General features: G+C 37.3%; 1 protein-coding gene across 1 annotated transcript in view; it reads right to left on the reverse strand.

Annotated features, from left to right (window-relative positions):
- Positions 1-13,164, reverse strand: part of RANGAP1 (Ran GTPase activating protein 1) — a 126,302-nt gene extending 113,138 nt beyond the window's left edge. Inside the window, exons 1-3 of the mRNA XM_053721293.1 lie at positions 13,046-13,164; positions 10,784-10,911; positions 2,080-2,207 (exon numbers count right to left, since the gene is read on the reverse strand). Coding sequence (XP_053577268.1) covers positions 2,080-2,207; positions 10,784-10,895 — 240 coding nt within the window. The 5' untranslated portion in view covers positions 10,896-10,911; positions 13,046-13,164. The remainder of the gene's footprint in view (positions 1-2,079; positions 2,208-10,783; positions 10,912-13,045) is intronic.
- Between the last annotated feature and the right edge of the window lie 2,498 nt (positions 13,165-15,662).

Raw genomic sequence — 15,662 nt, forward strand, 5'->3', positions numbered from 1 at the left:
ATCCGCCCACACCACACCCACTATTCCACCCGCTCTTTGCATATGTTTAGCCATTGTAAAACATTTAATTTGTTATGGTATAAAATAAAAATTACTGCACAATAACGTAATGTCACAGAGAGTGTAGAGATTGTGCCGACAGTCAAAGCAGACTTGGAGATTTTGTTCTTAAAATTATAATTTCTCTCTTCTATATCTTAATTATCTTTCTCCACTCTCTCCTCTTCAATTTCTCTTTTTACCCTCTCCCTTCTCTCTCAAGTTATATTTTCTGTGTACACTCTATTTCCCCTCTCTCATATTTATTCACTCTTTTATTTCTCCACTCTCTTATCTCTATTTTCTTCTCCACTTTTCCTCTCTAATCTTTCTCTCTGCACCCGTTTACCCATTTCAGAAGTAACAGTCTAATCACTAATGGGGTCTCTACAGCGTTAGAGGAATAACGTATCCTTGCCCTTTCATGGATTTATAATATCCCTTTAAATAATACTTTTAGCACATAGCCCAAAATGTGTGTTTGTCAGTGCTGCAATAAGAGTTAATTGTGGAAATACAACATTCACCATTCACTCACCATTTTTCACTCGCTACTATTACATTTCCACTCGCCAATGGCTAGTGGAAATTTCGAGCCCTGCCCTAGATACATTACTGGCTAGAAACAAAATTCATGGATATGATTGCTTATATTAAATGGGTCACCTTTTAGTGGGATTAATTTAAGCTCAACTGGAACTTTTTGTAAGTATATTAGATTTGTATAGGTTGATTTTGATGGACTTTGTTCTTTTTCAACGTCATCTACTATGTTACGTTAATATTACTGCTGAACTGACTAGCTTGCGGTAGCATTCAGAATATTTTATAGAACAGTAAACTTTCAAAAGTAAAGGTTTTTTTTTGTTTGTTTTTTATATAAATACACTTCTGTAGCTATTAACAATGTTAAAATATAACTATATTTCAATTAATATCTTAAGACCAAACATAGCCTTTAAAAGTGTCCGTTAGCGCATTTTTAACTCTAGCCCCTTTAGAAAAAGCAAGTACCCACATTTAAAATGTAGCCAATCATTGCTCTTAATTTATGCATACCTAATTATGTGAAGCACGCTCCCGTGCACACACTCAGTGCCATAACACGCTTGTGCAACTTCATCAAATATCGCCACTTTTGGCGGCAACATCACAATTGCATGTCGCAATTTGCCGCACATAAAGGAGACAGATCAAGTGTTCTAGATGTGCGCATGCGCTAAAGTGATGCGCTCGCCCCCGAGGTCCTATCCAGATAGCAATCAGGGATAGTACTTGCTTGATGGCAAAAACAAAGGGCTTGGAAAACAACAGATATTTAATGTATTATTGTGAAATTAAGAAAAATAATTAATGACATATTATTTGCAAATTTAAACCTCCGTACACATTACACACAATAGAAAATTTGAAGGTTTACTTTCCCTATAAAGGGACATAATACTCATATGCTAAATCACTTGAAAACTGATGCAGTATAACTGTAAAAAGCCGACAGGAAAATATCACCTAAGCATCTCTATGTAAAAAAAGGAAGATATTTTATCTCACAATTTCCTTAGCTCAGCAGAGTAAGTTCTGTGTAAAAAGTTATACTTCAGCTGCTGTACAGCTGCATGTAAAAAAATAATAAAAAAAATAATAATGAAGAAATGAACTTCAGCCAATCAACATCAGCAGTGCTGAGGTCATGAACTCTTTTACTGTAATCTCATGAGATTTCACAGTAAACTTCCTTAAACTGAATAGGGAAATAATATGAGTGTGCACGAAGCTCACTCCCTTAGCAGTCCTGGGACAGAAATACTGATTTGCTGCTTAAAGTCCTTTGCAATGGGGTTTGAATACTTAGGACATTTTGAGGTAAAATATCTTTTTTACATAGAGATGTTCAGGAGATATTTTCTAGTCAGCTTTTTACAGCTATACTGCATCACTTTCAAGTGTATTTGGGTATCACGGCCCTTTAAAAGGGAAAGGGATCTTTGGTACCACTTTCCTACAGAAGATAGAGCTGACTAAGCCCCAGAAGCAACTCACCTTCAGCTCAGATTTCCTTTCCAAGGATTTAGCGATAGCTTTTGCAGCCTCCACACCCACAGTATTGCCTTCCAGTCTCAGAGCCTGCAGACCATCAAACCCCTCTATCTCCTGGATCACTTCCTCTGCTACAGGTAGAGAGTAAAATAAATATTCAGCATGATATGCAATCGTAGGCCAGAGCTTTATTTTTTTATATATAAAATAAATAAAATTAAGAATTCTGTGTGGAAGACAATATGGATGAACTAATGCATCATGTCATATATTCTCCACAAAGGACAGAGGCTGAAAGTTTGTAATTTTCTAAAATTACAACAATTACAATGTAATGATTTTAGTTTAATTAAAAATGAACACATCTAAACTTTGAGAAAGATGGGATATTCCTAGTATTTAGGAACCACTTAAACAACATTCTGACATGAACGTTTACATCAATTAAGTCAAAGTCAGCACAAATAGTATATGACTGGACAACAATACACTGAGCTTGTTCCTTAAAATGAAGAAAAACTATAAAAGGGATAGGAAACTCAAAATTAAACTTGAATAATTCAAAGAGAATTCACTTCTATTTTAAAATGTACGTTGTTGTCTTGGTATCCTTTGTTGATAAAGAATATGTACACATCTCATGCTATTGGGAACTAGCTGGTGATAGGCAGCTACACAAACACATACGTCTTGTCTTTGACTCAACAAGTATTTTCAGCTAGCTCCCAGTAGTGCATTGCTAAAATGGAGCCGACTATATATTTAACACTTTAGCAAGTGTTAAATACACAATTACATACAAGCAAGAGTGGAATCATTAAGTGATCTAGCATATTAGAGTATTCTCTTTTTGCACTTGTAAATCCCTTTAAAAGGACAGTAAAGTCAAAATTAAACTTTCACAGTTCAGATAGAGCATTCAATTTAATAAAAAAAACAAAAAAAACTTTCAGATGTACTTCTATGATCTAAATTTGTTCCCTTGGTATCCTTTGTTGAAAAAGATATATAGGTAGGCTCAAGAGCAGCAATGCATTACTGGGATCAAGCTGCTGATTGGTGGTTGCACATATGTCTTGTCATTGGCTCATCCAATGTGTTCAGCTAACTCCCAGAAGTGCATTGCTGCTCCTTCAACAAAGGATACCAAGAAAATGAAGAACATTTGAGAATATAAGTAAATTGGAAAGTTGTATAAAATTGTATGTTGTATTTGAAAAATTAAAAAAATAAATGTGTTTAATGTCCTTTTAAATGTTAGGTGATTAAAGGGAGAGCAAACTAAAACGTGAGTTGTTTAATAATACATAGTGAGAAAGAAATAAAATGTATGTTATGTATTTTACGTACTCTCCTCTTTCCTGTCATTTATTGTGAAATCATTTTTTATTAGGAATTTTGTTGTATTAACATATATAATTAACAGTCTCAATATAAAATCAGTATCATAACATTTTTGCATGTATTTTTTTTTTATATACAATCTGGTAATAAAATGAGCTTTTACGTCAATCTTGTGCTTTTTTTAAAAATATTATTATTATACATCAGGTCTAGAAAAAGGTGGTCTAAATTAGTACACCAGGTTTCTATCTAACCGCCAATGTAACCTTTTTGTTTTCACCCCTGTAAATAATTCTTTAAATACTAATATATAGGTATACATACTGTATATGAATGATGAGTGCACGTGTAGAGGCTTGTTGGCCTCGGTCCCCCAGTGATCATTGAATATAGTCCTAAGCCTCAGGCAAACCACGTCTTAGTCTTAACTCAGCCTTATGAAACATGATATAAGGTTCTCATTGGATTAAAAAGCTCTCGTTAGTATTCAATTTAACTGCTGCCAAGCTAGTCATCTTGTAGTGGTAGGCTATTTTCCCTTTTATAAAATTAAAATTTGGAGGTGCTGTCTTCCAGAATTGAGCTATGCAAATTCTAACTATAGTACAAATAGTCATTATTAATTTGATACATTTTTGGAATATCTGGTATTGGGAAGTTAACTGTCTTTGGAAAATAGAGCTTATCATAATAGAGGATTGTTCCCATATATTCGTGATTTTAACACAATGCCACATGTGCATATATGTTCCTCTTTTACCACAACCTCTAACATAATTGGGAGTTTTCCGTCTCTGATCTGATAAATCTTGTTGGATGTAAATATCAGCGGAAGGCGACTTTAATATAATTTTCTTTAAGTAGAGCATTAGGAGAAAAGGAATGACCTTGAGATAAATTTTTATACCAAGTTTCAAAGGGCCATGTATTTTCAAGTTCTTGTTCCCATTTCACCATGGTTGGAGTTTTAGCCTCTTTAACTGTAGAATTGAATATGGGATACAATATAGAAATGTGGCCTTTGACGTGCGTGGCTGTCAAGCAAAGGGATTCGAAAACAGTGTTTGGAGGGAGCCATTCAGCCCCTATTATGTCCCTTGTTCTTGATATCAATTGTAAGTAGTGATACCACATGTTTTTTTTCAGGGGAACTCAGAGCATTATAGTTGTTAAAAGATATAGGTTTATCATTTATTAGGACATCAGCAATCCTGTAGAGTCCTTTGTTAGCCCATTTAGTTTGCGTGTGGGAGTCTATAGAGGAAGTTAGAGAAATCAGTGGTGTTACCCTAGATCTTTCCTGAATTAGAGGATATTTGTGCTTTAAAAAGGTATGCCAAATGTGAATTGTATGTTTAATTGTTATGTAGGTGTTCCTGAGGGGGTGTATTTCAGACCTAAATGCCCAAAGGAGGTTGGAAATCTGATCAATAATCATCATGGATGATTCAATGCGGATACATTGGGTATTAATTCCTCTCCTATACCATAACAGAGATTGGGCCATTAATGCTGAGTAATAATAAGGGACTAAATTTGGTAGTTCAACTACACCTTTATTTCGAAGCTGGCACATTATTGATTCTAGCCTTTTTATCTTACCAGACAAATCTAAGGATATCCTTCTGTAGGTCTGTGAAGTTCTGATATGGGGACCAAAACAGAGAGCGATCGAAAAAGGTACAGTAATTTGGGTAATAGGGTGATTTTGATTGTGATGATCCTGCCATATAATGTAATTTTAAGTTTCATCCATTTAGAGATTACGTTTCTTATATGTGCGAACATTGGAACATAGTTGACCTGATATAAATTGTGTATGTTAGGTGGTAATTTAATGCCAAGGTATGTGAGATTTTTCTTAACCCATGCAAAAGAAAAATTAATTTCAAGGAGTTTTTTTTGTATGTTCCGGTATATGTATACTAAGTGCCTCACATTTGCTGTCTATTTTATAATTAGATAAGTGGCTGAATTTCTGTATCAAGGAGTACAATGGTGGAAGGGATAAGGGTTTAGTTAAAGATAATATGACATCATCCGCAAAGAGCGACACCTTATATTCATTGTCATTAATCAGAATTCCGGAAGTATCTGGGTTATCTCTTATTTTGATGGCCAAAGGCTCAATACATAGCGCAAATAATAGGGGTGAAAGGGGGCACCTCTGGCGAGTACCATTTCGTATGCTTATAGGTTTTGATTGATAACCTGATAATTTGACATATGCTGTAGGGTTTGAATATAGGGCAAATAAAGCTGTGTGAAATGCTCCTACAATTCCTACTTTAAGGATGGCGTGCATGTATTCCCAATTAATTCTATCGAACGCCTTCTCTGCATCTAACGATAAGAACAGAGAAGGCGCTCTTTTTACTGTTGCCATATCTATCAAATCTATTATTTTACGTGTTTTATCGGGAGCTTCTCTGTTTTGGATGAAACCTACTTGATCGAGATGAATTAATTTGACTAATAGGGGGTTTAGACGGTTTGCTAAAATTTTAGTTAATAACTTTATGTCCTGATTTATCAGGGAAATAGGTCTGTAGTTTTGGCAATAATGATTATTTTTCCCCGGTTTCGGAATCACAGCAATACGTGCTAGTAGCATATCTTTGGGAACCTCTTTGCCTTGTAGGATAAAATTAAAAAGATTTGTTAGTTGAGGGGCTAGTACACTTTGAAGGGTCTTATAAAATATACCCGAGTACCCATCCGGTCCAGGTGCTTTAGTACTCTTCAAGTTTTTAATAGCTAATTTAACATCCATTAAGGAAATTGGTGCATTTAAAGAGTCTATGTCTTCCTTATTGAGCGCTGGTAATTTGCTAGTATCTAGGAATTAATTTAGCTCAACAGTTTTATCTTGGTTCCTTTTTCCAGTATGTGGAAGATTGTAAAGCTTGTTATAAAAATCTGAAAAAGTATTTGCTATAACTGAGGGGTCATTAGTAGTCTTGCCATCTGCTAATTGAATTTGGGGCACTGTGGATGTTCTAACAATTTCTTTAAGTTTATTTGCTAACATTCTATCAGGTGTATTGCCATAGATATAATAGTATGTATTTATAAGCGTTCCTGTCATTTAAATGTGAAATGTGTCATTTTTCCAGAGGATGGAAGCTGTAGAATTCAGACCTGTGCCGGAGCTTATTTATATCTGTCTTGACCGCAGCAAGTTATTAATACATTAAACTTATGTTATTAGTAAACAGATCTTTTGCAATGAAACATTTTCTGCAAAAAGTTTTAAGTACTAGGACAATCTTGCATTACAAACCGCACATTTTGAGCTTTTCCCTCATTTACTTCTCTTGTTTCCCATCTTAAAAAGATATAAAACCTATTTTTTTGCTTTCACGATTCTGAAAGAAGAAAATTGGAAAGTTGTTTCAAATTGTATGCTCTATTATAAAGTTTGCTTCATTCTCTTGGTATCCTTTGTTAGAGTAGCAGCAATGCACTACTTGGAACTGAACACATTGTGAGAACCAATGACAAGCGGCATATATGTGCAGTCACCAATCAGCAGCTAGCTCCCAGTAGTGTATTGCTGCTCCTGAGCCTACCTAGATATGATTTTCAACAAAGGATACCAGGAGAACAAAGCAAATTAGAAATTTGTTTAAAATGGTATGCTATATCTGAATCATGAATGTTTAACTTTGACTTAGCTTTCCCTTTAAAGGACCATTTACTGCAGTATAATTGCATAACAAAAGAGAAAATACAATAGCACTTATTCTGAATTTTAAATGAGCATTACATTTTTTTTCCTGGCAAATTTTAAAAAGTTCTTTAATTTGCCCCTTGTATCATGTGGCAGCCATCAGCCAATCACAAACTCTTATACACTGAACTTTTGCACATGGCTGAATTATGAAAGTCTAATTTTGTTTAGTGTCCCTTTAAAATTATATTGCAATATATTAAACCTTTAAATAAGTAATATCCATGCCACTTTTTATTTTTATTCTAAACGTATTCCTTTAGCAAATAAATCACTTTTCTATATAGCCCCTTTACAAGTGCCTCCGTCTCAGATCCATTATTTTACAATTTGAAAGGAGAGTGGTGCGGCAATTAGCGGAAGCACCACATGCCCCATGTATTTTATCCAGCACTACACGCCTGCGCTGCTGCTTTTGGCCAGCTTTCCAACTGCACTGGTGCAGTTCTACTGACAGATCCGACCGCAGCTTCATGTAAACAGCGTATCCTCTGTTGCTGGATAAAATACTTAGAGCGTGTAATGCATCCCCTAACGGCTGCACCACACGCTTGTCAAATTGTGAAAACACCTGATCTGGTTTGGCGGCGGCTGTAGCACAAGTAAAGGGGCTGTAAAAGTAAATTTATTTGCTGAAGGAATACTTTTAAAATAGAAACAAACAATGCACTAGTATTACTTATTTGACTGTTTCAGGACCAATATGTTTAAAGTTAATTAATACAGAGGTTTTACATTTGGGGGTTTTGAAACATTTCATACAATCATTCGATTAGCAATATCTTCCAGAATATGGGGTTATATTTTGTGTGTTTGTCTGTTTTAAACACAAACTCACACAATATTGCATTTTCATTGTGTATATTGAACTCCTGATATCTACCACTGCAGAGACATTCCTCAATTTTTGTCTAGCTTCATCTCCTGAGTCCGCCAGTACCCCACATGTATAGGTTGGTCTACTTTTTGTGAAGTTACAGGGCCCAATTAGAAACCTGCCTATTTCTGTTCCCAAAAATATGCAACACAGCACCAAGTCTTCCGTCACCAGGCACAGAGTTAGGAATCAGCCATTTCCATGTATAAAAATACAAAGGATATCTCAAATACAAGAGGATATCAGAGCAGGAATTCTTCAGATTAATTTATTGGGCCCACGTTGCATTTAGATTAGTGCAGTAGCCTACTAACTCAAGATACCCTCCACTTGGCATAATATTTTCAAACATAGACACCCAAGGGAATCTGAAATTGAGCGTTTTCATATTTTGCTCAAATCAAGTATTTGTGACTATATTGTTAAGTAGTCCAGTTAAGTTACTTTGGAGTCTGTGCCTGACTGCTTGTCTAACACATAGGAGTGGGAGACTGCCATTTTCGTGAGGTATATAGCAACTTTTCTTTATACCAAATGGTGATTTTGCAATGTACCAGGTATGGCTGCAAACAATGGTCAGCCAGGTCCACTCACCATATATTTATTGTAAACAAGAACACACCTTAGTTTGTCGATTAGCTTGTGCCCTCCTCTTTCCATTACTGGCTCTGTGGCTTCAGTGTGCATCATAAAAATGGATGTCTTTTTGTTTCAGAAATCTGAGTGCCAAAAGTTGTCTAGATATAAATTGTAGCCTGTTAAGGTACAGAAGGATAAGGTCCTATAATATCTTTCCACTCGTGGACAACCTGGAGTATCTAACATGCTGTCTCTTCCTGTATATATCTGAAGGCATAAGTATATCCTGCTGTACTTTCACACAGTTTGTAAAAATGTACCCTATAGGGAGCCCTTTTTAAGGGTATGTACTGCTTGAACAGCAGCCTCCCCTTAAATTGCATTAGCGACTAATCAATAGAAATGTGTTACTTGGGAATATACACGTGGGAAAATCTTTTAGATAAATATGTTAAAATAGGGCGGATTTTGACAAGCCTGTCACAATTTGGATCACTTCTGGGGGGCACACACTGTTGTCAGTAAAATGTAAAAACCGGAGAAGTACCTGTTGTCTGGTCCTAGATATAATAACTGAGAAAAGGTGGGTAGTCAGAATGGAGTTTTTGCTCCAATAAATTTTGATGGCAGTTTTTTTTTTTATTACGCCCATAACAAGCAACAGCGCCTAAAATCTTTTAATCTCTGCCATGTCAGTGCTGTGCCATATCTTACGTTTGGCATAGGTTGATTCTGGCTTAGTTTCTAAGAATTTTTGGGCATAAAGGTTTGTTTACTCTGACATATTTTCAAAGAAGCTGTTTGGCAAAAACAGCCTAAGATATCAACTGGCTCACCAGAAGGCATGTCACAGGTGATGCCAGGTTTTACTATAAAAAGGGGCACATCAGAAGTATCAGAGAGGCTGGATAAGTCATCCACATCAATGTCAGAAGCAGTCAGCCTCTCTTCAGATGCAGCGGCAGTTTCACTGTCTGACTCCGCAAGTATTCTGTAAGCCTCTTCAGCATTATATAAATGCAAAACTTTTTTATGGTTCTTTTTTTTCTCTCTCTTTATAAAAGTTAATTCTCCCTTTCACTAGTCCGTTATCAGGTTCAAACCTTAACTCTAATTCAACCCCCCCCAAAAACAAACCCTAAAGACCTTAGGGTTGTGACTTGCTTCAATAAGGCTGAAGACTAATCTAAAACCTCAAAATTACCCCCAATTAATGATTAAATTAAAAAAAATATGCCAAAATTAAGTCAGGTCTGATCACCAATGATCACAGTGAAGGGTCTGTGATTAAAGGGTTTACATTAACCTAAACCCCAAACCCTTACCTTTGCACTAAATAAATTATTAATAACTATTCAAGGTATTATTAAAACGACTTTAACTATTTAAAGCCCTGATCACCACAGATCACAATGCTGAATGGAATGATGACAATGAAGGGTATGTGATCAAGAGGTTAATGTTATCCTAGAAACTCAAAGCCTAACCCTTACACTAAATAACGACTAACTAATTCATTTATTAAAATTATGAACTATTATAAAAAATTAAAAAATCAGCCCTGATCACATGCAATGATCACAGTGGCAGTGCTGTTATGAAGGGGTTGATTATGTGTGATTTTTATGTGTGCGTCTGTGTGGGTGTATTAAGCATTTCAAAAGCACAATATAGAAACAGCTCTGCATTTCTCAGGAACACAGAGTTTGAGAGAGGCAGAGCTGCACTTCTGTTACTGTTATGGATACAGTAACATTGTAATCGCTATGATAGCGATCACGACTGCCTGGGCTGTGACTGACTCTGGACACAGTGTCTCAGTTGTGTGGCATGTTCCGGGGCTGAGGGGAGAAGCTGGCAATCCCCTCAAAATGCGGTGAAAAGGGAGGAGGTACCATTATGTCACCAGAGTCCTTAAGACCCTGTATTTTCGTGATTTAATGGTACGTCTGAAAATCCCAAGGGGTTAAAGGTATATTATATTACAATATAATACAAATGAATTTACCATTGCGTTAACATTATGCTGAATAGTAACTCCAAGACTGCTGTTATTTTTGTTGTCAGTGCACTGCAGTAATCTGTTTTTGCTTACATATTTGTGCCTCATTATTCTTACATACAGGAAGTATTTTGTTTTCACAGTAAAACATGGCCATCCAAGTCCCACTTACCATCCTTAGCTGTGTTAAGTTTCAGAGTTTTGCCTTTAAAGCTCAGCTCTCTTCCTCCAACTTGGGTCTTAGCCAGGGAATCAGCCAACTGGGAGATGTCTTCTGATGCCATCTTAACTGATCTGCTTCTAAAATATGAATATAGCAAGTAGAACTTGAAGAACTAGAAATACGTTATTGCTTTAAAACATTCCTGTGCCATTACAGTAAGGTAAAACCACACAGTTATCATTAGTTTAATATTAATACTGATTCTGTAATAAAAACATGACAGACAAAATGTGCTTATTAGTTTTGGGTTTCCACAAAAACCTACGTTTATGTGAAAAACAGAATTTGACAACCAATGGGAAGCAATATATCCTTCCATTAATATTTTATATTCTGATGGGAGGTCAATTCTTACATAATCTAAGTTGATATGGTGGAGCATACAGGGTTAGCAGGGAGCAGAGCTGAGGACTGGGAACATGGTGCAGTTTTGAGTTGCAGTTTTCATACAAGGTAACCCGAAAAGTAAAAGAATCTAGCACTTTGTTTCCACCACAATTTCTTTTGTCAGGATTCCACCATGTTTACTTTTAAAAGTTTAATTACTTAGTCATATTACATATATGAATGAATTCCCAAAATGTTCTGGCATAGAAGCTCTGAATTAGAGGATTATCACATTAATATGCTCCTTTAAGCAACCTTCCACATTTTAGGTGCGGCAACTGGCGAGGAAAGTGGTGGGAACTCTACACCAGGGTAGGGTGCCAGCGGCTCCCTAGCACCTGGGTATATCGAACCCTCAAATAAACCTCTTGGAACTTATTTTGTTGGCATAAACTTGCATAACTTATTTTTTTATTTATTTTTTTGTAAGTGAAGTTGGTACAACAGACTGAGGGCCTGATGCTAAAAATTTCTGCTCTGGTGAGATTATCTAAAAAGTCTCGCCAGCACTGAAAGAGTCTTCAAACAATTTTATAAAGGCAAATTTAAGCTTGAGAGCTATTTATCTCCCTCACATACAGGACCCTGTATAGTGAGATACACATACATGACAATATAATGCTCAAAAAAATCCTCTGTGCCAGAGGGGAAACCGCTGCCACATTCGCAGCTGTGTAGGGAAACCACAGCCACGTAGAAAAACCACAGTCACGCACGCCGCCGAGTACGGGAAAGCATGGTCACGTACGTCACCACGTAGGGAAACCATGGCCACGTACGCCGCGGCATACGGGACACCACAGCCACGTGTGCCGCTGCATACAGAACCCCACAGACACGTAAGCCCTGGGGGGGCCACAGCCACATACGTCACTGCAGAGGGGAACCCACAGCCACGTACGTCACTGCAGAGGGGAACCCACAGCCACGTACGTCACTGCAGAGGGGAACCCACAGCCACGTACGTCACTGCCGAGGGGAACCCACAGCCACGTACGTCACTGCCGAGGGGAACCCACAGCCACGTACGTCACTGCCGAGGGGAACCCACAGCCACGTACGTCACTGCCGAGGGGAACCCACAGTCACGTACGTCACTGCAGAGGGGAACCCACAGCCACGTACGTCACTGCAGAGGGGAACCCACAGCCACGTACGTCACTGCCGAGGGGAACCCACAGCCACGTGGAGACATGGGGTACACAGCTGCGTACGGAGAAACTGCCACGTAACCCACTGCGTGTGAGGGGACAGCCACGTACATCACTGTGTATGGGGAGACACAACCACGTACGCCACTACATACGGGGAAACAGCCACATATAGGAGACAGAGCTGTACACAAGGTTATAAACAAATTACAGCTGTATGTAATGCAGTGTACAGAAACCACAGTGGTAAAGATATCCATCTATATAAACTACAGATATATATTCTACTATACACAGGTATAGGATGCCACAAATTACCAACTTACTAGATACAATGTACATAACTTATAGCTTTATAAAATACTTTTGCTACTCTGGGTGATGGGAACTTAATAACTGAGCCTGGCAATATTGTATTCTACTTATTCTCTATTTCTCTAAGAAGCTCCAACTACCTCCTAAAAATGTATTTGAAGGAGAAAAAATAATTCCTAACATTATTATATTTATTGTGTGTCATATAGATCTTATGCCCAGAGACCCAGACCCACATGACAGAGGGCACACGAGGGGCTCTGAAGACACCTCATGAAGGGACATCAACCTGGTCCCGCCAAAACCACAAACCGGTAATTACAGACTTCCCAGTGTAGTAGCTAGTTTACACTTGTACCTTTAGTCACACAGCTGGGTCACAGAGCTACCACAGTCCGGATTCTCACGCTGCTGATGGCGAACCGGGATTTTTTTTTTTTTTTCAAACCGGTGTATTTCTCCACAGCGGGCGCTCCCTCGTGTTGCCTTCTGGGAGTTGTAGTTTAATGGTGAAAAATTGTCCTTTCCACAAGCTGCTGAGTGGAAGCAATAAACTACGATTCCCTTGGTGCTTTGCGTTAGTGTGAGCAGCTACGAAGCATTTATTTAAATCTAGAGTCAGCCATTTTGGTGTCTGTCAGGGAACTGAGGGAAGTGGTTCGTTAGTTCATGACAGACATGAGTGAAATGTCACAGTACTGTGACAAGCTGTAGGGCTGATGTGACAACGACACAGACGCGTCAGCAGCGTGATATCATGAAAATAAAATGGGCCACGGGTGGCTGATACCAGCCTGAAACATAACTCTCATTCACTCAGCTGGTATCATAGGACAATATCAAGTGTACAGCTATTTACTTTTGTGTATCATTTTATTTTAAAATATCTGAGCAATAGAGAAAAAAGGTAAACTTATGTCATAAGAACCCTCCTAAAACTGGAAAATATAGGCAACATCTGGCTTGAGAAAATTATTTTATCTCAAACTCCACTGTCATGTGGGGATATAACAGCACAGCACAGATTCCAAGAATCTGACTGCAAGTAATTTCTCCAACTACCCCCCCCCCCGTTTTTGGCAAGCAGGTAGTACAGCCCATCCTATATACATCTATAGCAGCTAGTGTTGCCTTACTTATTTCAAATTTTCTAGGGATCTCAGCCTCACTTATTTGCCCACACTTTTTTACAGTCTACCCTTATTTATCTTCTTTCAGAACACTTTTCTCCCTTATTTTTTACAACATGTAAAATTTTCATTTCAAACATTTAAATATTATACTCTTATACTCTTATTTAGCTCATAATGTTGATTTATCTGACAGCTGCCTTAAAGGGACAGTACACTTAAAATGTTTATTGTTTAAAAAGATAATCCCTTTATTACCCATTCCCTAGTTTTCCATAACCAACACAGTTATATTAATACACGTTTTACCTCTGTGATTACCTTGTATCTAAGCCTCGGCAGACTGCCCCTTATCTCAGTTCTTTCGAAAGACTTGCATTTTAGCCAATCAGTGCTGACTTATTAATAACTCCACGGGAGTGTGTACAATGTTGTCTATATGGCACATAGGAACTTGAGCTGTCTAGCTGTGACAAACTCACAATGCAATGAGATAAGAGGCAGCCTTCAATGGCTTAGAAATCAGTTTGAGCTTACCTAGGTTTAGTTTTCAACAAAGAACACCAAGGGGACAAAGAGAAATTTGATGATAAAAGTAAAATTGAAAGTTGTTTAAAATTGCATGCCCTATCTGAATCATTAAATTGTAAATTTGACTAGACTATTCCTTTAATGTCTTTATTTCTTCTGTGCCTTAAATGAGAAATAGAATTTTTAAAAAGCCCTCCCAATTTCACAGATGAAAAGAGTCATTAGGAATAACACAGAGGAAACTAATAGAGAAATAAAACTACAGGAAATGAAAAAAGCAATTTGAGAGACTTGGTTACAATAGGAGGATATTAAGAAAATGTAGGGAGGGTACAAAAGAGGATACACAAACTTCACTCATATCCAATAAGATTAATAAGGACAAATTGGATCGGCTAACTATGACACTCACATATGCTCCTGGTGATGAAAAAATTCTATCCATTATTAATAAATATTGGACACAATTGTTAAAAGAACATTTGGTACAATCAGATCTCAGGGACTGTTACACCCTTACCACCTGGTTGCAACAGACAAAATGATGCAACAGGTGTTTAGGATGTATTACGTGCAATGGTTTAAGTACTGGAAAAATCTTTTATCATCCTTATAAAAATAAGAAATTTTACTAGAGTAACGTGTACCACTACGCACATAGTTTACACTGTCCTTGTGGGTGGTTCTATGTTGGAAACATGATAGACAATCTAAGAACACGTATGGCCAATCACAGAATGGCCATTAGAACGGCCATTGAAAATAAGGGATTTGAACAACCTGTAGCAAGACACTTTGCAGAAGCAGAACATAGGGTGTCTGACCTGAGATACACAATTATTGATCATGTGTCTGCCCCCCCCCCCTCGTGGTGGTGACGGGGCGAAGATTCTTCCACAGAGTGAGTCAAGGTGGATTTATACCCTGGGTACATTGATGCCCAGGGGACTGAACACATCTGGATTGGCACTGTTTCATCTCAGAGAATAATGACCTTTTAAAACAATGATACCATAATAGATGTAACAATGCAAATGTTTTACACTTTTCACCATGAGACCGTTAAAAGATAGACAAGTTACAAGTCTAATGATTCATTTCAATGTATCTTTGAATTCAGGGGCTATAGTTAATTTTTGTAGCTAAATATGGCATATTAAATAATGGGAAGTATGGATAATATAGAATACCAAAGTATATATGCAAATGAGGAAATAACGATAAATAAGCAACATAGTGTACGCAAGAAAGCAATAGTAAGTGCTAAATAATGTGTTATGTAGATACTTTTAATCTTATTACATTGAGTGAGTG

Source organism: Bombina bombina, chromosome 7, assembly GCF_027579735.1.
Source record: "Bombina bombina isolate aBomBom1 chromosome 7, aBomBom1.pri, whole genome shotgun sequence".
NCBI classification, from domain to species: Eukaryota; Metazoa; Chordata; class Amphibia; order Anura; family Bombinatoridae; genus Bombina; species Bombina bombina.